The sequence below is a fragment of the Chiloscyllium plagiosum genome, unplaced genomic scaffold (assembly GCF_037043375.1).
Source record: "Chiloscyllium plagiosum isolate Xiang-an unplaced genomic scaffold, Cpla_swu_hap1 HiC_scaffold_35, whole genome shotgun sequence".
NCBI classification, from domain to species: domain Eukaryota; kingdom Metazoa; phylum Chordata; class Chondrichthyes; order Orectolobiformes; family Hemiscylliidae; genus Chiloscyllium; species Chiloscyllium plagiosum.
This window is the reverse complement of record NW_028270173.1, coordinates 47,503,575-47,527,569: the sequence shown is the minus strand read 5'-3', so window position 1 is coordinate 47,527,569 and position 23,995 is coordinate 47,503,575. Positions and strand designations below refer to the sequence as shown.

Below are 23,995 nucleotides of genomic sequence, written 5' to 3'. Positions count from 1 at the left end.
GGCTGTACCTTCAGTTAGCTGGGCTTTCACCAACTCCCTCCCTACACCTTTCCATCTGTCTCTCATAAGCTCTTTCTGAAAAAGGGTCATTGGACACATAACCTAAACATTGTTCTCTCTCCAAAGATGCTGCCAGACCTGCCGAGTTTCTCCAGCAATTTCACCTTTTGTTGATCCCACTCTTGTAACCTGCCCAAACATGTTGTTTCTCAGCCCATCAATCTTCCCAATCCGCCTGATGGCAGTCTGTGAGAGAGGGGAATCCTTCACAGTGAGGACATCCTGCAGAAGGCAATGTCAGAGCACTGCAGCCTTTTCCCCGGGAGTAACCAGGGACCCTGTTCATCCTGTGGCTACCCCTCAGCAACACGGAGGGTGGAAAATGAGAAAATGTGGCTTGGTAGCATCCTCTGTTCGGTCAAATACTCCTTGAAGAGACAGGAGATGTTTAGCACTGCCTGAAGGGGACAGTATCGATGTGTGTAGTTGTTACTGACTGTAACCTGACTGAGAGACATCTTCCCAGAAACTGTTGACGAGTGACTGCTTATCTCTTTAATTGGATGTTCCTCTGAGACTAACCAGATCTCCGCTTCTGCAATCAGGAAATGATCGAGGATCAACATGAAATGCTGCATCGCGAAAGTTGTCTTTGATGATTTCCGGTTTATTAACAGCTGTTGAGCTATTTCTCCTCGGAGTAATCAATTCCCTGTTTAGGAAACAGGGTCACTATATTCCCAGAATGTTGCTGATCCTTCTGTCCATCTCCCTGTGTTTTTCCCGGGTCTCTCTCGGTAAGTACAGAATTCAGCTTTCCATTCTCTCTCTCTCTCTCTCTCTGTGTCTGGGGTGAATGTGAATCTCTTGGTGGGAGTTTGAAATGGGAGATGTTTGATCAGCCGCCTGTTACACAGCCAGCCTGATCTTTCAGACCACCAGGAGGCTGGAAGAACACAGCAAGCCAGGCAGCATCAGGAGGGACACAAGTGGACGTTTCGGGTGTAATCTCTCTTCAGGAATGGAGATAGAGATGGGAGGAGCTGCAGTTACAGGAGGGAGGGTTATGGGTGGGGAGAGGGGCAGAATGGTGAGGTGAATACAGGTGGTGGGTATGACCTGGTTGGTCGATGGGAGGGATGAATCTGGTTCGTAACTGGAAGGAAGGCTGAGGTTGTTGAGTCCTCCTTGGCTGTGGGCTGCCCCAATGGAAGTGTCGTTCCTCCAGTTTGTGGTCTGATTCACTGTGGCAATGGAGGGGGCCAAGGGTAGACATGTTGGAGAGGGAGTGGGAGGGGGAACTGAAATGGGCAGTGACTGGGAGGTCAGTTCGGCCTTTACAGGCCTGGCTGAGATGCTCCACCACCAAGAATATCTTCCCCTCCCCACCCCTCTCTGTCTTCCGTAAGGACCATTCCCTCTGTCACTCTTTGGTTTGTGCAACTTCTCTCCCCACCAACTCCCTAACCTCACCGCCCCATACCTTCCCCTGCAACCGTACAATATGCAAAACCTGCCAGTACACTACTTCGCTCACCTCCATCCAGTCCTTCGGGGTGAGACAGAGATTCACCTACCTCTCCTCCAACCGAGTTTACTGTAAGGAGTGCTCCTGCTGTGATCTTCTATACATTGGCAAGACCAAACGTAAACTAACAGCACAACTCACCGAGCATCTCAGCTGGGCCCATAAGGACCAGCCTGACCTCCAGGTCATTGCCCATTTCAATTCCCCTTCCCACTCCCTGTCCGACATGTGCATCCAGAGGGAAAAATGGTGGCCTGGAGTTCTGACGCTGTGAGGTACGAGGCCAAGAAAGAGAAGAGGAGGAAAGAAAGGCTAAAGGTGAGAAAAAGGAAAATGAACAGATGAAGCTCTGGCTGAGGTATCCCACTCTGCCGCCATCTTGTTTAGAATGTTGTGGATGTAGTGCCAATCAAGCAGCTGCTTTGGATGGGGTTATGGACCAGACCAAATCCCCCCAAAATATTTTAAGAAGGTATCCTAGACCCCAGCCTTTTCTTATTTTAAATGGAAATATAACATGTTGTGTTCCAGATGAAACTTGATTGATCAATCTACTCAATGTTAAGCAAAAGGCTTTGGTTAAAATACGACAAAAGAAAGATGAATTTTGAGTAACAACTCTATTGGAAAACTTCACAGAATAATAGATACACTATCTATTACTAATTAACTATTCCAATGTAGTAGCATCCCATACACACACCCCTTGGCAAAAAGGCAAATTATCTGTCTCCCAGGTAACTCAGCAGCAGAGAGAAACCCCAGCTTTCAGCTGAAACTGAGAGACAGAAAAGATATCTGCTACTTCTTCAAAACTCCAGCAGCCTCTGTCAAATCTAAAAGCTAAAAATAACTAGCAATTTTGGTCTGTGACAGCTAGCCACACCCAGCCAGGCTGCTTCTATTGTTCCAACTTTTAAAAAACCCAAGGCCCCCCAAGTTGTATAGTTTATGGATCTTCACTAGCCAGCTTGGTACCTGTGCCCTAAAGCCTCTCTTTAAAAAAAAAGCAAAATAACCTCTTAAAGCCACAATGTCATCATTATGGTGTCAAGCTTCTTGAGTGTTCTTGGAACTGGACTCATCCAAACAAGTGGGGAGTATTCCATCATACTCATGGCTTGTGTCTTGTAGATGATGGACAGGCTTAGGGGAGTCAGGTGGTGAGTTACTCACCAAAGTATACCTTGCCTCTGACCTGAACTTGTAGCCACTGTGTTTATATGGCTGTGGTCAATGGTAAGCCCCACGATGTTGATGTGGATGATTCAGGTGAGGGTAACACCATTGAATCTCAAAGGATCGTGTTTAGATTTGTATCTTATTGGAGATGGCATTTGTGTGGTGTGACTGTTACTTGCCACTTGTCAGCTCAAGCCTGGATATTGTCTAGATCTTGTGGCACTTGAACACTGACTGATGAACAAAAGCGTAATCAGCTGCGAACATCCCCCCTTCTGACCTTATGATGGAGGGAAGGCCATTGATGAAGCAGCTGAAGATGGTTGCCCCTGGGACACAACCCTGAGGAACTCCTGCAGAGATGTCCTGGATTTGAGATGACTGACCATCAACAACCATATCAATATTCCTGTGTGCCAGGTCTGACCCAAACCACTGATACACATTGATTCCAGTTTTGCTAGGGCTCCTTGATCCCACACTTGGTTTAGTGCAGCCTTGAGTTCAAGGGCTGTCACTCTCACCTTCCCTCTGGAATTCAGCTCTTTAGTCCATGTTTGATCCAAGGCTGTATTGAGGTCAGGAGCTGAGTGGCCCTGGCAGAGCCCAAACTGGGCGTCACTGAGCAGGTTATTGCTGAGCAGGTGCTGCTTGATAGCACTGTTAATGACCCCTTCCATCACTTTACTGATGATCGAGAGGAGGCTGATGGAACGGTTATTGGCCAAGTTGGATTTTTGTTCACTCTGATTTTTGGGTGTCGGACATACCTGGGCAGTTTTTCACATTGTCGATAGGTGCCTGTATTGTTGCTGTACTGGAACAACTTGGCTAGGGGAGCACACGTCTCCAGTCCTATTGCTGGCATGTTGTCATAGCCTTTGCAGTATCCAGTGCCTCCAACCATTTCTTATTATCGCCTGAAGTAAATCAACCTGGTTGAAGTCTGCGATGCTGGGGACGACTGGAGGTGGCGAGATGGAACAGCCACTTGGTATTTATTGCTGAAGATTGCTGTGAGAGCTTCAGCCTTACCTTTCGCACTGATCTTCTGGGCTCTTCCATCATTGAGGATGGGGCTATTTGTGCAGCGTCCTCCTCCGGTGAGTTGTATAATTGTCCACCATCATTCACAACTGGATGTGGTATGAATGCATTATGGCTGTTGATTGTGGGTCACTTAGCTCTGCTGATCACTTGCTGCTCATGCTATTTGGCGCAAGGAGACCTGTTTGGTAGCTTCACCATATTTGGCATGCAAGGAGACCTGTTTGGTAACTCCACTATAATTGGCATGCAAGGAGACCTGTTTGGTAACTCCACTATAATTGGCATGCAAGGAGACCTGTTTGGTAACTCCACTATAATTGGCATGCAAGGAGACCTGTTTGGTAGCTTCACCAGGTTGACACCTTTATTTTTAGAAATGTCTGGTGCTGCTCCTGGCATACCCTCCTGCACTCTCCATTGAACTAGGGTTGATGCCCTAACTTAATGGTGGTGTGACAGACCAAAGAGGCTGCAAATTCTGAGTAGGTGTGGAATACGATTCTGCTGCTGTTGATGGCTCACAGTGTCTCCAGGATGCCCAGTTTGAACTCTGTCCCATTTAGCGTGGGGATATTGCCACACAACATGATGGAGGTTATTCTCAACATGAAGTCTCCACAAAGACTGTGCAGTGGTCACTCTTACCAATACTGTCAAGGACAGATACATATATGGCTGGCAGATCAGTAAGGATGAGGTCAAGTATGTTTTTCCCTCTTGTTGGTTTCCTCATCACCTGCCTAATAGCTATCTCCTTTGGGACCTGAACCAGCTCAATCAGTGGTGCTGCTGCCAAGCCACACTTGGAGGTGGACATTGAAATCCCCCGCCCAGAGGAAATTATGTACCCTTGCCACCTTCAGTACTTCCTCCAAGTATTGTTCAACGTGGAATGGGGTTCTCAGACGAGCTGAGTTTCTGGGTTAACAGACTAGCAATATTACCACTTGCATCGCCTTCCCTTCGATGTTCACTAGGTGTGCCCCAGGTCACTATTCCAGGCTGCTGACAGGCTATGTTCCAGTTAGTAATAGACCCGGTGTGTCCCAGGTTACTGTTCCAGGTTAGCAATAGAGTCATAGAGTCATAGAGATGTGTAGCATGGAAACAGACCCTTCGGTCCAACCTGTCCATGCCGACCAGATATCCCAACCCAATCTAGTCCCACCTGCCAGCACCTGGCCCATATCCCTCCAAACCCTTTGCATTCATATATCCATCCAAATGCCTCTTAAATGTTGCAATTGTACAAGCCTCCACCACATCCTCTGGCAGCTCATTCCATACACGTACCACCCTCTGCGTGAAAAGGTTGCCCCTTAGGACTCTTTTATGTCTTTCCCCTCTCACCCCAAACCTATGCCCTCTAGTTCTGCACTCCCAAACCCCAGGGAAAAGACTTTTCCTATTTACCCTATCCATGCCCCTCATAATTTTGTAAACCTCTATAAGGTCACCCCTCAGCCTCCAACGCTCCAGGGAAAACAGCCCCAGCCTGTTCAGCCTCTCCCTGTAGCTCAGATCCTCCAACCCTGGGCAACAACCTTGTAAATCTTTTCTGAACCCTTTCAAGTTTCACAACAGTTTTCCAATAGGAAGGAAACCAGAATTGCATGCAATATTCCAACAGTGGCCTAACCAATGTCATGTACAGCCACAACATGACCACCCAACTCCTGTACTCAATACTCTGACCAATAAAGGAAAGCATACCAAACCTGTTCCAGGTCAGTGATATACCCGGTGTGTTCCAGGTTACTGTTCCAGGTCAGTGATATACCCGGTGTGTCCCAGGTTACTGTTCCAGGTCAGTGATATAATCGGTGTGTCCCAGGTTACTGTTCTAGGTCCGTGATATACCCGGTGTGTCCCAGGTTACTGTTCCAGGTCAGTGATGTACTCGGTGTGTCCCAGGTTCCTGTTCCAGGTCAGTGACATACGCGGTGTGCCCCAGGTTACTGTTCCAGGTCAGGGATACACTCGGTGTGTCCCAGGTTACTGTTCTAGGTCAGTGACATACTCAGTGTGTCCCAGGTTACTGTTCCAGGTCAGTGATATACTCGGTGTGTTCCAGGTTACTGTTCCAGGTCAGTGATATACCCGGTGTGTCCCAGGTTACTGTTCTAGGTCAGTGACATATTCGGTGTGTCCCAGGTTACTGTTCCAGGTCACGGATATACTCGGTGTGTCCCAGGTTACTGTTCCAGGTCAGTGATATACTCGGTGTGTCCCAGGTTACTGTTCCAGGTCAGTGACATACTCGGTGTGTCCCGGGTTACTGTTCCAGGTCAGTGATATACCCGGTGTGTCCCAGTTTACTGTTCTAGGTCAGTGATATAGACGGTGTGTCCCAGGTTACTGTTCCAGGTCAGTGATATACTCGGAGTGTCCCAGGCTCCTGTTCTAGGTTGGTGACATACTCGGTGTGTTCCAGGTTACTGTTCCAGGTCAGTGATATACCCGGTGTGTCCCAGGTTCTTTTTCCAGGTCAGTGATATAATCGGTGTGTCCCAGGTTACTGTTCCAGGTCAGTGATATACCCGGTGTGTCCCAGGTCAGTGATGTACTCGGTGTGTCCCAGGTTACAATTCTAGGTCAGTGACATACTCGGTGTGTCCCAGGTTCCTGTTCCAGGTCAGTGATATACTCGGTGTGTCCCAGGTTACTATTCTAGGTAAGTGATATACCCGGTGTGTCCGAGGTTCCTTTTCCAGGTCAGTGATATAATCGGTGTGTCCCAGGTTACTGTTCCAGGTCAGTGACATACTCGGTGTGTCCCAGGTTCCTGTTCCAGGTCAGTGACATACTCGGTGTGTCCCAGGTTACTGTTCCAGGTCAGTGATATACTCGGTGTGTCCCAGGTTACTGTTCCAGGTCAGTGACATACTCGGTGTGTCCCAGGTGACTGTTCCAGGTCAGTGATATACCCGGTGTGTCCCAGGTTACTGTTCCAGGTCAGTGATATACTCGGTGTGTACAGGTTACTGTTCCAGGTCAGTGATATACTCGGTGTGTCCCAGGTTACGGTTCTAGGATAGAGACATACTTGGTGTGTCCCAGGTTACTGTTCCAGGTCAGTGATATACTCGGTGTGTTCCAGGTTACCGTTCCAGGTCAGTGACATACTCGGTGTGTCCCAGGTTACTGTTCCAGGTCAGTGATAAACTCGGTGTGTCCCAGGTTACTGTTCCAGGTCAGTGACATACTCGGTGTGTTCCAGGTTACTGATCCAGGTTGGTGACATACCCGGTGTATCCCAGGTCACTGGTCCAGGTCAGTGATACACTCGGTATGTCCCAGGTTACTGTTCCAGGTCAGTGACATACTCGGTGTGTCCCAGGTTACTGTTCCAGGTCAGTGATATGCCCGGTGTGTTCCAGGTTACTGTTCCAGGTCAGTGACATACTCGGTGTGTCCCAGGTTACTGTTCCAATTCAGTGATATAGCCGGTGTGTCCCAGGTTACTGTTCCAGGTCAGTGACATACTCGTTGTGTCCCAGATTACTGTTCCAGGACAGTGATATACCCAGTGTGTCCCAGTTGACTGTTCTAGGTCAGTGATATAGACGGTGTGTCCCAGGTTACTGTTCCAGGTCAGTGATATACTCGGAGTGTCCCAGGCTCCTGTTCTAGGTGGGTGACATACCCGGTGTATCCCAGGTCACTGGTCCAGGTCATTGATACACTTGGTGTGTCCCAGGTTACTGTTCCAGGTCAGAGACATACTCGGTGTGTCCCAGGTTACTGTTCCAGGTCAGTGATATGCCCGGTGTGTTCCAGGTTACTGTTCCAGGTCAGTGACATACTCGGTGTGTCCCAGGTTACTGTTCCAGGTCAGTGATAAACTCGGTGTGTCCCAGGTTACTGTTCCAGGTCAGTGACATACTTGGAGTGTCCCGGGTTACTGTTCCAGGTCAGTGATATACTCGGTGTGTCCCAGGTTACTGTTCCAGGTCAGTGATATACTCGGTGTGTCCCAGGTTACTGTTCCAGGTCAGTGACATACTCGGTGTGTCCCAGGTTACTGTTCCAGGTCAGTGACATACTCGTTGTGTCCCAGAATACTGTTCCAGGACAGTGATATACCCAGTGTGTCCCAGTTGACTGTTCTAGTTCAGTGATATAGACGGTGTGTCCCAGGTTACTGTTCCAGGTCAGTGATATACTCGGAGTGTCCCAGGCTCCTGTTCTAGGTTGTTGACATACTCGGTGTGTCCCAGTTTACTGTTCTAGGTCAGTGATATAGACGGTGTGTCCCAGGTTACTGTTCCAGGTCAGTGATATACTCGGAGTGTCCCAGGCTCCTGTTCTAGGTTGTTGACATACTCGGTGTGTCCCAGGTTACTGTTCCAGGTCAGTGATAAACTCGGTGTGTCCCAGGTTACTGTTCCAGGTCAGTGACATACTCGGTGTGTTCCAGGTTACTGATCCAGGTTGGTGACATACCCGGTGTATCCCAGGTCACTGGTCCAGGTCAGTGATACACTCGGTGTGTCCCAGGTTACTGTTCCAGGTCAGTGACATACTCGGTGTGTCCCAGGTTACTGTTCCAGGTCAGTGATATGCCCGGTGTGTTCCAGGTTACTGTTCCAGGTCAGTGACATACTCGGTGTGTCCCAGGTTACTGTTCCAGGTCAGTGATAAACTCGGTGTGTCCCAGGTTACTGTTCCAGGTCAGTGACATACTCGGTTTGTCCCAGGTTACTGTTCCAGGTCAGTGACATACTCGGTGTGTCCCAGGTTACTGTTCCAGGTCAGTGATATACCCGGTGTGTCCCAGGTTATGTTCCAATTCAGTGATATAGCCGGTGTGTCCCAGGTTACTGTTCCAGGTCAGTGACATACTCGTTGTGTCCCAGATTACTGTTCCAGGACAGTGATATACCCAGTGTGTCCCAGTTTACTGTTCTAGGTCAGTGATATAGACGGTGTGTCCCAGGTTTCTGTTCCAGGTCAGTGATATACTCGGAGTGTCCCAGGCTCCTGTTCTAGGTTGGTGACATACTCGGTGTGTTCCAGGTTACTGTTCCAGGTCAGTGATATACCCGGTGTGTCCCAGGTTCCTTTTCCAGGTCAGTGATATAATCGGTGTGTCCCAGGTGACTGTTCCAGGTCAGTGATATACCCGGTGTGTCCCAGGTCAGTGATGTGCTCGGTGTGTCCCAGGTTACTATTCTAGGTCAGTGACATACTCGGTGTGTCCCAGGTTCCTGTTCCAGGTCAGTGATATACTCGGTGTGTCCCAGGTTACTATTCTATGTCAGTGATATACACGGTGTCTCCCAGGTTCCTTTTCCAGGTCAGTGATATAATCGGTGTGTCCCAGGTTACTGTTCCAGGTCAGTGACATACTCGGTGTGTCCCAGGTTCCTGTTCCAGGTCAGTGACATACTCGGTGTGTCCCAGGTTACTGTTCCAGGTCAGTGATATACTCGGTGTGTCCCAGGTTACTGTTCCAGGTCAGTGACATACTCGGTGTGTCCCAGGTTACTGTTCCAGGTCAGTGATATACCCGGTGTGTCCCAGGTTACTGTTCCAGGTCAGTGATATACTCGGTGTGTACAGGTTACTGTTCCAGGTCAGTGATATACTCGGTGTGTCCCAGGTTACGGTTCTAGGACAGAGACATACTTGGTGTGTCCCAGGTTACTGGTCCAGGTCAGTGACATACTCGGTGTGTCCCAGGTTACTGTTCCAGGTCAGTGATAAACTCGGTGTGTCCCAGGTTACTGTTCCAGGTCAGTGACATACTCGGTGTGTTCCAGGTTACTGATCCAGGTTGGTGACATACCCGGTGTATCCCAGGTCACTGGTCCAGGTCAGTGATACACTCGGTGTGTCCCAGGTTACAGTTCCAGGTCAATGATATAATCGGTGTGTCCCAGGTTACTGTTCCAGGTCAGTGATATACCCGGTGTGTCCCAGGTCAGTGATGTGCTCGGTGTGTCCCAGGTTACTATTCTAGGTCAGTGACATACTCGGTGTGTCCCAGGTTCCTGTTCCAGGTCAGTGATATACCCGGTGTGTCCCAGGTCAGTGATGTGCTCGGTGTGTCCCAGGTTACTATTCTAGGTCAGTGATATACTCGGTGTGTCCCAGGTTACTGTTCCAGGTCAGTGATATACTCGGTGTGTCCCAGGTTCCTTTTCCAGGTCAGTGATATAATCGGTGTGTCCCAGGTTACTGTTCCAGGTCAGTGACATACTCGGTGTGTCCCAGGTTCCTGTTCCAGGTCAGTGACATACTCGGTGTGTCCCAGGTTACTGTTCCAGGTCAGTGATATACTCGGTGTGTCCCAGGTTACTGTTCCAGGTCAGTGACATACTCGGTGTGTCCCAGGTTACTGTTCCAGGTCAGTGATATACCCGGTGTGTCCCAGGTTACTGTTCCAGGTCAGTGATATACTCGGTGTGTACAGGTTACTGTTCCAGGTCAGTGATATACTCGGTGTGTCCCAGGTTACGGTTCTAGGACAGAGACATACTTGGTGTGTCCCAGGTTACTGGTCCAGGTCAGTGACATACTCGGTGTGTCCCAGGTTACTGTTCCAGGTCAGTGATAAACTCGGTGTGTCCCAGGTTACTGTTCCAGGTCAGTGACATACTCGGTGTGTTCCAGGTTACTGATCCAGGTTGGTGACATACCCGGTGTATCCCAGGTCACTGGTCCAGGTCAGTGATACACTCGGTGTGTCCCAGGTTACAGTTCCAGGTCAGTGACATACTCGGTGTGTCGCAGGTTACTGTTCCAGGTCAGTGATAAACTCGGTGTGTCCCAGGTTACTGTTCCAGGTCAGTGATATAGCCGGTGTGTCCCAGGTTACTGTTCCAGGTCAGTGATATACTCGGTGTGTCCCTGTTTACTGTTCTAGGTCAGTGATATACTCGGTGTGTCCCAGGTTACTGTTCCAGGTCAGTGACATACTCGGTGTGTCCCGGGTTACTGTTCCAGGTCAGTAATATACTCGGTGTGTCCCAGGTTACTGTTCCAGGTCAGTGATATACTCGGTGTGTCCCGGGTTACTGTTCCAATTCAGTGATATACTCGGTGTGTCCCAGTTTACTGTTCTAGGTCAGTGATATAGACGGTGTGTCCCAGGTTACTATTCCAGGTCAGTGTTATACTCGGAGTGTCCCAGGCTCCTGTTCTAGGTTGGTGACATACTCGGTGTGTTCCAGGTTACTGTTCCAGGTCAGTGATATACCCGGTGTGTCCCAGGTTCCTTTTCCAGGTCAGTGATATAATCGGTGTGTCCCAGGTTACTGTTCCAGGTCAGTGATATACCCGGTGTGTCCGAGGTCAGTGATGTACTCGGTGTGTCCCAGGTTACTATTCTAGGTCAGTGACATACTCGGTGTGTCCCAGGTTCCTGTTCCAGGTCAGTGATATACTCGGTGTGTCCCAGGTTACTGTTCTAGGTCAGTGACATACTCGGTGTGTCCTAGGTTCCTGTTCCAGGTCAGTGACATACTCGGTGTGTCCAAGGCTACTGTTCCAGGTCAGTGATATACTCGGTGTGTTCCAGGTTACTGTTCCAGGTCAGTGACATACTCGGTGTGTCCCACGTTACTGTTCCAGGTCAGTGATATACCCGGTGTGTCCCAGGTTACTGTTCCAGGTCAGTGATATACTCGGTGTGTCCCAGGTTACGGTTCTAGGACAGTGACATACCCGGTGTATCCCAGGTCACTGGTCCAGGTCAGTGATATACCCGGTGTGTTCCAGGTTACCGTTCCAGGTCAGTGACATAATCGGTGTGTCCCAGGTTACTGTTCCAGGTCAGTGATAAACTCGGTGTGTCCCAGGTTACTGTTCCAGGACAGTGACATACTTGGTGTGTCCCGGGTTACTGTTCCAGGTCAGTGACATACTCGGTGTGTCCCGGGTTACTGTTCCAGGTCAGTGATATACCCGGTGTGTCCCAGGTTACAGTTCCAAGTCAGTGATAGAGCCGGTGTGTCCCAGGTTACTGTTCCAGGTCAGTGACATACTCGTTGTGTCCCAGGTTACTGTTCCAGGTCAGTGATATAGACGGTGTGTCCCAGGTTACTGTTCCAGGTCAGTGATATACTCGGAGTGTCCCAGGCTCCTGTTCTAGGTTGGTGACATACTCGGTGTGTTCCAGGTTACTGTTCCAGGTCAGTGATATACCCGGTGTGTCCCAGGTTCCTTTTCCAGGTCAGTGATATAATCGGTGTGTCCCAGGTTACTGTTCCAGGTCAGTGATATACACGGTGTGTCCCAGGTCAGTGATGTACTCGGTGTGTCCCAGGTTCCTGTTCCAGGTCAGTGATATGCTCGGTGTGTCCCAGGTTACTGTTCTAGGTCAGTGACATACTCGGTGTGTCCCAGGTTCCTGTTCCAGGTCAGTGACATACTTGGTGTGTCCCAGGTTACTGTTCCAGTTCAGTGATATACTCGGTGTGTTCCAGGTTACTGTTCCAGGTCAGTGACATACTCGGTGTGTCACAGGTTACTGTTCCAGGTCAGTGATATACCCGGTGTGTCCCAGGTTACTGTTCCAGGTCAGTGATATACTCTGTGTGGACAGGTTACTGTTCCAGGTCAGTGATATACTTGGTGTGTCCCAGGTTACGGTTCTAGGACAGTGACATACTTGGTGTGTCCCAGGTTACTGTTCCAGGTTAGTGACTTATCCGGTGCATCCCAGGTCACTGGTCCAGGTCAGTGATACACTCGGTGTGTCCCAGGTGACTGTTCCAGGTCAGTGATATACCCGGTGTGTTCCAGGTTACTGTTCCTGGTCAGTGACATACTCGGTGTGTCCCAGGTTACTGTTCCAGGTCAGTGATAAACTCGGTGTGTCCCAGGTTACTGTTCCAGGTCAGTGATATACCCGGTGTGTTCCAGGTTAATGTTCCAGGTCAGTGATATACTTGGTGTGTCCCAGGTTACTGTTCCAGGTCAGTGATATACCCGGTGTGTTCCAGGTTACTGTTCCTGGTCAGTGACATACTCGGTGTGTCCCAGGTTACTGTTCCAGGTCAGTGATAAACTCGGTGTGTCCCAGGTTACTGTTCCAGGTCAGTGATATACCCGGTGTGTTCCAGGTTAATGTTCCAGGTCAGTGATATACTTGGTGTGTCCCAGGTTACTGTTCCAGGTCAGTGATATACCCGGTGTGTTCCAGGTTACTGTTCTAGGTCAGTGATATACTCGGTGTGTCCCAGGTTACTGTTCCAGGTCAGTGATACACTCGGTGTGTCCCAGGTTACTGTTGCAGGTCACTCATATACTCGGTATGTCCCAGGTTCCTGTTCCAGATCAGTGACATTCTTGGTGTGTCCCAGGTTCCTGTTCCAGGTCAGTGATATACTCGGTGTGTCCCATGTTACTGTTCCAGGTCAGTGACATACCCGGTGTATCCCACGTCACTGGTCCAGGTCAGTGACATACTCGGTGTGTCCCAGGTTACTGTTCCAGGTCAGTGATATACTTGGTGTGTCCCAGGTTACTGTTCCAGGTCAGTGATATACCCGGTGTGTTCCAGGTTACTGTTCTAGGTCAGTGATATACTTTGTGTGTCCCAGGTTCCTGTTCCAGGTCAGTGACATACTCGTTGTGTCCCAGGTTCCTGTTCTAGGTCAGTGACATACTTGGTGTGTCCCAGGTTACTGTTCCAGGTCAGTGATATACTCGGTGTGTCCCAGGTTCCTGTTCTAGGTCAGTGACATACTTGGTGTGTCCCAGGTTACTGTTCCAGGTCAGTGATATACTCGGTGTGTCCCAGGTTCCTGTTCTGGGTCAGTGACATACTCGGTGTGTTCCAGGTTACTGTTCTTGGTCAGTGATATACCCGCTGTGTCCCAGGTTACTGTTCCAGGTCAGTGATATACCCAGTGTGTCCCAGGTTACTATTCCAGGTCAATGACATACCCGGTGAGTCCCAGGTTCCTGTTGTAGGTCAGAGATATACTCGGTGTGTCCCAGGTTCCTGTTCTAGGTCAGTGACATACTCGGTGTGTCCCAGGTTACTGTGCCAGGTCAGTGATATACTCGGTGTGTCCCAGGTTACTGTTCCAGGTCAGTGATATACTCGGTGTGTCCCATGTTACTGTGCCAGGTCAGTGACATACTCGGTGTGTCCCAGGTTACTGTTCCAGGTCAGAGATATACTCGGTGTGTTCCAGGTTACTGTTTCAGGTTAGTGACATACCCGGTGTTTCCCAGGTAACTGTTCCAGGTTAGTGATATACCCGGTGTGTCCCAGGTCACTGTTCCAGGTCAGTGATACACTCGGTGTGTCCCAGGTTACTGTTGCAGGTCACTCATATACTCGGTATGTCCCAGGTTCCTGTTCCAGATCAGTGACATTCTTGGTGTGTCCCAGGTTCCTGTTCCAGGTCAGTGATATACTCGGTGTGTCCCATGTTACTGTTCCAGGTCAGTGACATACCCGGTGTATCCCACGTCACTGGTCCAGGTCAGTGACATACTCGGTGTGTCCCAGGTTACTGTTCCAGGTCAGTGATATACTTGGTGTGTCCCAGGTTACTGTTCCAGGTCAGTGATATACCCGGTGTGTTCCAGGTTACTGTTCTAGGTCAGTGATATACTTTGTGTGTCCCAGGTTCCTGTTCCAGGTCAGTGACATACCCGGTGTATCCCACGTCACTGGTCCAGGTCAGTGACATCCTCGGTGTGTCCCAGGTTACTGTTCCAGGTCAGTGATATACTTGGTGTGTCCCAGGTTACTGTTCCAGGTCAGTGATATACCCGGTGTGTTCCAGGTTACTGTTCTAGGTCAGTGATATACTTTGTGTGTCCCAGGTTCCTGTTCCAGGTCAGTGACATACTCGTTGTGTCCCAGGTTACTGTTCCAGGTCAGTGATATACTCGGTGTGTCCCAGGTTCCTGTTCTAGGTCAGTGACATACTTGGTGTGTCCCAGGTTACTGTTCCAGGTCAGTGATATACTCGGTGTGCCCCAGGTTCCTGTTCTGGGTCAGTGACATACTCGGTGTGTCCCAGGTTACTGTTCCAGGTTAGTGATATACTCGGTGTGTTCCAGGTTACTGTTCTAGGTCAGTGATATACCCGCTGTGTCCCAGGTTACTGTTCCAGGTCAGTGATATACCCAGTGTGTCCCAGGTTACTATTCCAGGTCAATGACATACCCGGTGAGTCCCAGGTTCCTGTTGTAGGTCAGAGATATACTCGGTGTGTCCCAGGTTCCTGTTCTAGGTTAGTGACATACTCGGTGTGTCCCAGGTTACTGTGCCAGGTAGGTGACATACTCGGTGTGTCCCAGGTTACAGTTCAAGGTCAGTGATATACTCGGTGTGTCCCAGGTTCCTGTTCTAGGTCAGTGACATACTCGGTGTGTCCCAGGTTACTGTTCCAGGTTAGTGATATACTCGGTGTGTTCCAGGTTACTGTTCTAGGTCAGTGACATACTCGGTGTGTCCCAGGTTACTGTGCCAGGTCGGTGACATACTCGGTGTGTCCCAGGTTACAGTTCAAGGTCAGTGATATACTCGGTGTGTCCCAGGTTCCTGTTCAAGGTCAGTGACATACTCGGTGTGTCCCAGGTTACTGTTCCAGGTCAGTGATATACTCGGTGTGTTCCAGGTTACTGTTTCAGGTTAGTGACATACCCGGTGTGTCCCAGGTAACTGTTCCAGGTTAGTGACATACCCGGTGTGTCCCAGGTCACTGTTCCAGGTCAGTGATACACTCGGTGTGTCCCAGGTTACTGTTGCAGGTCACTCATATACTCGGTATGTCCCAGGTTCCTGTTCCAGGTCAGTGACAGTCTCGGTGTGTCACAGGTTCCTGTTCCAGGTCAGTGATATACTCGGTGTGTCCCATGTTACTGTTCCAGGTCAGTGATATACCCGGTGTATCCCACGTCACTGGTCCAGGTCAGTGACATACTCGGTGTGTCCCAGGTTACTGTTCCAGGTCAGTGATATACTTGGTGTGTCCCAGGTTACTGTTCCAGGTCAGTGATGTACCCGGTGTGTTCCAGGTTACTGTTCTAGGTCAGTGATATACTTTGTGTGTCCCAGGTTCCTGTTCCAGGTCAGTGACATACTCGTTGTGTCCCAGGTTACTGTTCCAGGTCAGTGATATACTCGGTGTGTCCCAGGTTCCTGTTCTAGGTCAGTGACATACTTGGTGTGTCCCAGGTTACTGTTCCAGGTCATTGATATACTCGGTGTGTCCCAGGTTCCTGTTCTGGGTCAGTGACATACTCGGTGTGTCCCACGTTTCTGTTCCAGGTTAGTGACATACTCGGTGTGTTCCAGGTTACTGTTCTAGGTCAGTGATATACCCGCTGTGTCCCAGGTTACTGTTCCAGGTCAGTGATATACCCAGTGTGTCCCAGGTTACTATTCCAGGTCAATGACATACCCGGTGAGTCCCAGGTTCCTGTTGTAGGTCAGAGATATACTCGGTGTGTCCCAGGTTCCTGTTCTAGGTCAGTGACATACTCGGTGTGTCCCAGGTTACTGTGCCAGGTCGGTGACATACTCGGTGTGTCCCAGGTTACAGTTCAAGGTCAGTGATATACTCGGTGTGTCCCAGGTTACTGTTCCAGGTCAGTGACATACTCGGTGTGTCCCAGGTTACTGTTCCAGGTCAGTGATATACCCGGTGTGTCCCAGGTTACTGTTCCAGGTCAGTGATATACTCGGTGTGTACAGGTTACTGTTCCAGGTCAGTGATATACTCGGTGTGTCCCAGGTTACGGTTCTAGGACAGAGACATACTTGGTGTGTCCCAGGTTACTGTTCCAGGTCAGTGACATACTCGGTGTGTCCCAGGTTACTGTTCCAGGTCAGTGATAAACTCGGTGTGTCCCAGGTTACTGTTCCAGGTCAGTGACATACTCGGTGTGTTCCAGGTTACTGATCCAGGTTGGTGACATACCCGGTGTATCCCAGGTCACTGGTCCAGGTCAGTGATACACTCGGTGTGTCCCAGGTTACAGTTCCAGGTCAGTGACATACTCGGTGTGTCGCAGGTTACTGTTCCAGGTCAGTGATAAACTCGGTGTGTCCCAGGTTACTGTTCCAGGTCAGTGATATAGCCGGTGTGTCCCAGGTTACTGTTCCAGGTCAGTGATATACTTTGTGTGTCCCAGGTCACTGTTCCAGGTCAGTGACATACTCGTTGTGTCCCAGGTTACTGTTCCAGGTCAGTGATATACTCGGTGTGTCCCAGGTTCCTGTTCTAGGTCAGTGACATACTTGGTGTGTCCCAGGTTACTGTTCCAGGTCATTGATATACTCGGTGTGTCCCAGGTTCCTGTTCTGGGTCAGTGACATACTCGGTGTGTCCCACGTTTCTGTTCCAGGTTAGTGACATACTCGGTGTGTTCCAGGTTACTGTTCTAGGTCAGTGATATACCCGCTGTGTCCCAGGTTACTGTTCCAGGTCAGTGATATACCCAGTGTGTCCCAGGTTACTATTCCAGGTCAATGACATACCCGGTGAGTCCCAGGTTCCTGTTGTAGGTCAGAGATATACTCGGTGTGTCCCAGGTTCCTGTTCTAGGTCAGTGACATACTCGGTGTGTCCCAGGTTACTGTGCCAGGTCGGTGACATACTCGGTGTGTCCCAGGTTACAGTTCAAGGTCAGTGATATACTCGGTGTGTCCCAGGTTCCTGTTCTAGGTCAGTGACATACTCGGTGTGTCCCAGGTTACTGTTCCAGGTCAGTGATATACCCGGTGTGTCCCAGGTTCCTTTTCCAGGTCAGTGATATAATCGGTGTGTCCCAGGTTACTGTTCCAGGTCAGTGATATACCCGGTGTGTCCCAGGTCAGTGATGTGCTCGGTGTGTCCCAGGTTACTATTCTAGGTCAGTGACATACTCGGTGTGTCCCAGGTTCCTGTTCCAGGTCAGTGATATACTCGGTGTGTCCCAGGTTACTATTCTATGTCAGTGATATACACGGTGTGTCCCAGGTTCCTTTTCCAGGTCAGTGATATAATCGGTGTGTCCCAGGTTACTGTTCCAGGTCAGTGACATACTCGGTGTGTCCCAGGTTCCTGTTCCAGGTCAGTGACATACTCGGTGTGTCCCAGGTTACTGTTCCAGGTCAGTGATATACTCGGTGTGTCCCAGGTTACTGTTCCAGGTCAGTGACATACTCGGTGTGTCCCAGGTTACTGTTCCAGGTCAGTGATATACCCGGTGTGTCCCAGGTTACTGTTCCAGGTCAGTGATATACTCGGTGTGTACAGGTTACTGTTCCAGGTCAGTGATATACTCGGTGTGTCCCAGGTTACGGTTCTAGGACAGAGACATACTTGGTGTGTCCCAGGTTACTGTTCCAGGTCAGTGACATACTCGGTGTGTCCCAGGTTCCTGTTCCAGGTCAGTGACATACTCGGTGTGTCCCAGGTTACTGTTCCAGGTCAGTGATAAACTCGGTGTGTCCCAGGTTACTGTTCCAGGTCAGTGACATACTCGGTGTGTCCCAGGTTACTGTTCCAGGTCAGTGACATACTCGGTGTGTCCCAGGTTACTGTTCCAGGTCAGTGATAAACTCGGTGTGTCCCAGGTTACTGTTCCAGGTCAGTGACATACTCGGTGTGTTCCAGGTTACTGATCCAGGTTGGTGACATACCCGGTGTATCCCAGGTCACTGGTCCAGGTCAGTGATACACTCGGTGTGTCCCAGGTTACAGTTCCAGGTCAGTGACATACTCGGTGTGTCGCAGGTTACTGTTCCAGGTCAGTGATAAACTCGGTGTGTCCCAGGTTACTGTTCCAGGTCAGTGATATAGCCGGTGTGTCCCAGGTTACTGTTCCAGGTCAGTGATATACTCGGTGTGTCCCAGTTTACTGTTCTAGGTCAGTGATATACTCGGTGTGTCCCAGGTTACTGTTCCAGGTCAGTGACATACTCGGTGTGTCCCGGGTTACTGTTCCAGGTCAGTAATATACCCGGTGTGTCCCAGGTTACTGTTCCAGGTCAGTGATATACTCGGTGTGTACAGGTTACTGTTCCAGGTCAGTGATATACTCGGTGTGTCCCAGGTTACGGTTCTAGGACAGAGACATACTTGGTGTGTCCCAGGTTACTGTTCCAGGTCAGTGACATACTCGGTGTGTCCCAGGTTACTGTTCCAGGTCAGTGATAAACTCGGTGTGTCCCAGGTTACTGTTCCAGGTCAGTGACATACTCGGTGTGTTCCAGGTTACTGATCCAGGTTGGTGACATACCCGGTGTATCCCAGGTCACTGGTCCAGGTCAGTGATACACTCGGTGTGTCCCAGGTTACAGTTCCAGGTCAGTGACATACTCGGTGTGTCGCAGGTTACTGTTCCAGGTCAGTGATAAACTCGGTGTGTCCCAGGTTACTGTTCCAGGTCAGTGATATAGCCGGTGTGTCCCAGGTTACTGTTCCAGGTCAGTGATATACTCGGTGTGTCCCAGTTTACTGTTCTAGGTCAGTGATATACTCGGTGTGTCCCAGGTTACTGTTCCAGGTCAGTGACATACTCGGTGTGTCCCGGGTTACTGTTCCAGGTCAGAAATATACTCGGTGTGTCCCAGGTAACTGTTCCAGGTCAGTGATATACTCGGTGTGTCCCAGGTTACTGTTCCAGGTCAGTGATATACTCGGTGTGTCCCAGTTTACTGTTCTAGGTCAGTGATATAGACGGTGTGTCCCAGGTTACTATTCCAGGTCAGTGATATACTCGGAGTGTCCCAGGCTCCTGTTCTAGGTTGGTGACATACTCGGTGTGTTCCAGGTTACTGTTCCAGGTCAGTGATGTACTCGGTGTGTCCCAGGTTACAATTGTAGGTCAGTGACATACTCGGTGTGTCCCAGGTTCCTGTTCCAGGTCAGTGATATACTCGGTGTGTCCCAGGTTACTGTTCTAGGTCAGTGACATACTCGGTGTGTCCTAGGTTCCTGTTCCAGGTCAGTGACATACTCGGTGTGTCCAAGGTTACTGTTCCAGGTCAGTGATATACTCGGTGTGTTCCAGGTTACTGTTCCAGGTCAGTGACATACTCGGTGTGTCCCACGTTACTGTTCCAGGTCAGTGATATACCCGGTGTGTTCCAGGTTACTGTTCCAGGTCAGTGACATACTCGGTGTGTCCCACGTTACTGTTCCAGGTCAGTGATATACTCGGTGTGTCCCAGGTTACGGTTCTAGGACAGTGACATACCCGGTGTATCCCAGGTCACTGGTCCAGGTCAGTGATATACCCGGTGTGTTCCAGGTTACCGTTCCAGGTCAGTGACATAATCGGTGTGTCCCAGGTTACTGTTCCAGGTCAGTGATAAACTCGGTGTGTCCCAGGTTACTGTTCCAGGTCAGTGACATACTTGGTGTGTCCCGGGTACTGTTCCAGGTCAGTGACATACTCGGTGTGTCCCGGGTTACTGTTCCAGGTCAGTGATATACCCGGTGTGTCCCAGGTTACTGTTCCAAGTCAGTGATAGAGCCGGTGTGTCCCAGGTTACTGTTCCAGGTCAGTGACATACTCGTTGTGTCCCAGGTTACTGTTCCAGGTCAGTGATATACTCGGAGTGTCCCAGGCTCCTGTTCTAGGTTGGTGACATACTCGGTGTGTTCCAGGTTACTGTTCCAGGTCAGTGATATACCCGGTGTGTCCCAGGTTCCTTTTCCAGGTCAGTGATATAATCGGTGTGTCCCAGGTTACTGTTCCAGGTCAGTGATATACACGGTGTGTCCCAGGTCAGTGATGTACTCGGTGTGTCCCAGGTTCCTGTTCCAGGTCAGTGATATGCTCGGTGTGTCCCAGGTTACTGTTCTAGGTCAGTGACATACTCGGTGTGTCCCAGGTTCCTGTTCCAGGTCAGTGACATACTTGGTGTGTCCCAGGTTACTGTTCCAGTTTAGTGATATACTCGGTGTGTTCCAGGTTACTGTTCCAGGTCAGTGACATACTCGGTGTGTCCCAGGTTACTGTTCCAGGTCAGTGATATACCCGGTGTGTCCCAGGTTACTGTTCCAGGTCAGTGATATACTCTGTGTGGACAGGTTACTGTTCCAGGTCAGTGATATACTCGGTGTGTCCCAGGTTACGGTTCTAGGACAGTGACATACTTGGTGTGTCCCAGGTTACTGTTCCAGGTTAGTGACATATCCGGTGCATCCCAGGTCACTGGTCCAGGTCAGTGATACACCTGGTGTGTCCCAGGTGACTGTTCCAGGTCAGTGATATACCCGGTGTGTTCCAGGTTACTGTTCCTGGTCAGTGACATACTCGGTGTGTCCCAGGTTACTGTTCCAGGTCAGTGATAAACTCGGTGTGTCCCAGGTTACTGTTCCAGGTCAGTGATATACCCGGTGTGTTCCAGGTTAATGTTCCAGGTCAGTGATATACTTGGTGTGTCCCAGGTTACTGTTCCAGGTCAGTGATATACCCGGTGTGTTCCAGGTTACTGTTCCTGGTCAGTGACATACTCGGTGTGTCCCAGGTTACTGTTCCAGGTCAGTGATAAACTCGGTGTGTCCCAGGTTACTGTTCCAGGTCAGTGATATACCCGGTGTGTTCCAGGTTAATGTTCCAGGTCAGTGATATACTTGGTGTGTCCCAGGTTACTGTTCCAGGTCAGTGATATACCCGGTGTGTTCCAGGTTACTGTTCTAGGTCAGTGATATACTTTGTGTGTCCCAGGTTCCTGTTCCAGGTCAGTGACATACTCGTTGTGTCCCAGGTTCCTGTTCTAGGTCAGTGACATACTTGGTGTGTCCCAGGTTACTGTTCCAGGTCAGTGATATACTCGGTGTGTCCCAGGTTCCTGTTCTAGGTCAGTGACATACTTGGTGTGTCCCAGGTTACTGTTCCAGGTCAGTGATATACTCGGTGTGTCCCAGGTTCCTGTTCTGGGTCAGTGACATACTCGGTGTGTTCCAGGTTACTGTTCTTGGTCAGTGATATACCCGCTGTGTCCCAGGTTACTGTTCCAGGTCAGTGATATACCCAGTGTGTCCCAGGTTACTATTCCAGGTCAATGACATACCCGGTGAGTCCCAGGTTCCTGTTGTAGGTCAGAGATATACTCGGTGTGTCCCAGGTTCCTGTTCTAGGTCAGTGACATACTCGGTGTGTCCCAGGTTACTGTGCCAGGTCAGTGATATACTCGGTGTGTCCCAGGTTACTGTTCCAGGTCAGTGATATACTCGGTGTGTCCCATGTTACTGTGCCAGGTCAGTGACATACTCGGTGTGTCCCAGGTTACTGTTCCAGGTCAGAGATATACTCGGTGTGTTCCAGGTTACTGTTTCAGGTTAGTGACATACCCGGTGTTTCCCAGGTAACTGTTCCAGGTTAGTGATATACCCGGTGTGTCCCAGGTCACTGTTCCAGGTCAGTGATACACTCGGTGTGTCCCAGGTTACTGTTGCAGGTCACTCATATACTCGGTATGTCCCAGGTTCCTGTTCCAGATCAGTGACATTCTTGGTGTGTCCCAGGTTCCTGTTCCAGGTCAGTGATATACTCGGTGTGTCCCATGTTACTGTTCCAGGTCAGTGACATACCCGGTGTATCCCACGTCACTGGTCCAGGTCAGTGACATACTCGGTGTGTCCCAGGTTACTGTTCCAGGTCAGTGATATACTTGGTGTGTCCCAGGTTACTGTTCCAGGTCAGTGATATACCCGGTGTGTTCCAGGTTACTGTTCTAGGTCAGTGATATACTTTGTGTGTCCCAGGTTCCTGTTCCAGGTCAGTGACATACCCGGTGTATCCCACGTTACTGTTCCAGGTCAGTGATATACCCGGTGTGTTCCAGGTTACTGTTCCAGGTCAGTGACATACTCGGTGTGTCCCACGTTACTGTTCCAGGTCAGTGATATACTCGGTGTGTCCCAGGTTACGGTTCTAGGACAGTGACATACCCGGTGTATCCCAGGTCACTGGTCCAGGTCAGTGATATACCCGGTGTGTTCCAGGTTACCGTTCCAGGTCAGTGACATAATCGGTGTGTCCCAGGTTACTGTTCCAGGTCAGTGACATACTTGGTGTGTCCCGGGTACTGTTCCAGGTCAGTGACATACTCGGTGTGTCCCGGGTTACTGTTCCAGGTCAGTGATATACCCGGTGTGTCCCAGGTTACTGTTCCAAGTCAGTGATAGAGCCGGTGTGTCCCAGGTTACTGTTCCAGGTCAGTGACATACTCGTTGTGTCCCAGGTTACTGTTCCAGGTCAGTGATATACTCGGAGTGTCCCAGGCTCCTGTTCTAGGTTGGTGACATACTCGGTGTGTTCCAGGTTACTGTTCCAGGTCAGTGATATACCCGGTGTGTCCCAGGTTCCTTTTCCAGGTCAGTGATATAATCGGTGTGTCCCAGGTTACTGTTCCAGGTCAGTGATATACACGGTGTGTCCCAGGTCAGTGATGTACTCGGTGTGTCCCAGGTTCCTGTTCCAGGTCAGTGATATGCTCGGTGTGTCCCAGGTTACTGTTCTAGGTCAGTGACATACTCGGTGTGTCCCAGGTTCCTGTTCCAGGTCAGTGACATACTTGGTGTGTCCCAGGTTACTGTTCCAGTTTAGTGATATACTCGGTGTGTTCCAGGTTACTGTTCCAGGTCAGTGACATACTCGGTGTGTCCCAGGTTACTGTTCCAGGTCAGTGATATACCCGGTGTGTCCCAGGTTACTGTTCCAGGTCAGTGATATACTCTGTGTGGACAGGTTACTGTTCCAGGTCAGTGATATACTCGGTGTGTCCCAGGTTACGGTTCTAGGACAGTGACATACTTGGTGTGTCCCAGGTTACTGTTCCAGGTTAGTGACATATCCGGTGCATCCCAGGTCACTGGTCCAGGTCAGTGATACACCTGGTGTGTCCCAGGTGACTGTTCCAGGTCAGTGATATACCCGGTGTGTTCCAGGTTACTGTTCCTGGTCAGTGACATACTCGGTGTGTCCCAGGTTACTGTTCCAGGTCAGTGATAAACTCGGTGTGTCCCAGGTTACTGTTCCAGGTCAGTGATATACCCGGTGTGTTCCAGGTTAATGTTCCAGGTCAGTGATATACTTGGTGTGTCCCAGGTTACTGTTCCAGGTCAGTGATATACCCGGTGTGTTCCAGGTTACTGTTCCTGGTCAGTGACATACTCGGTGTGTCCCAGGTTACTGTTCCAGGTCAGTGATAAACTCGGTGTGTCCCAGGTTACTGTTCCAGGTCAGTGATATACCCGGTGTGTTCCAGGTTAATGTTCCAGGTCAGTGATATACTTGGTGTGTCCCAGGTTACTGTTC

The 23,995-nt window shown here is 50.0% G+C and overlaps 1 protein-coding gene across 3 annotated transcripts in view; it reads left to right on the top strand.

Moving 5' to 3' along the window:
* Nucleotides 1–602: 602 nt before the first annotated feature.
* LOC148140776 (class I histocompatibility antigen, F10 alpha chain-like) overlaps nt 603–23,995 on the top strand; it is a 70,325-nt gene continuing 46,932 nt past the window's right edge. For all 3 annotated transcript variants that reach the window (XM_087979564.1, XM_087979563.1, XM_087979562.1), the window contains exon 1: nt 603–797. In XM_087979564.1, coding sequence (XP_087835690.1) covers nt 656–797 — 142 coding nt within the window. In that variant the 5' untranslated portion in view covers nt 603–655. The remainder of the gene's footprint in view (nt 798–23,995) is intronic.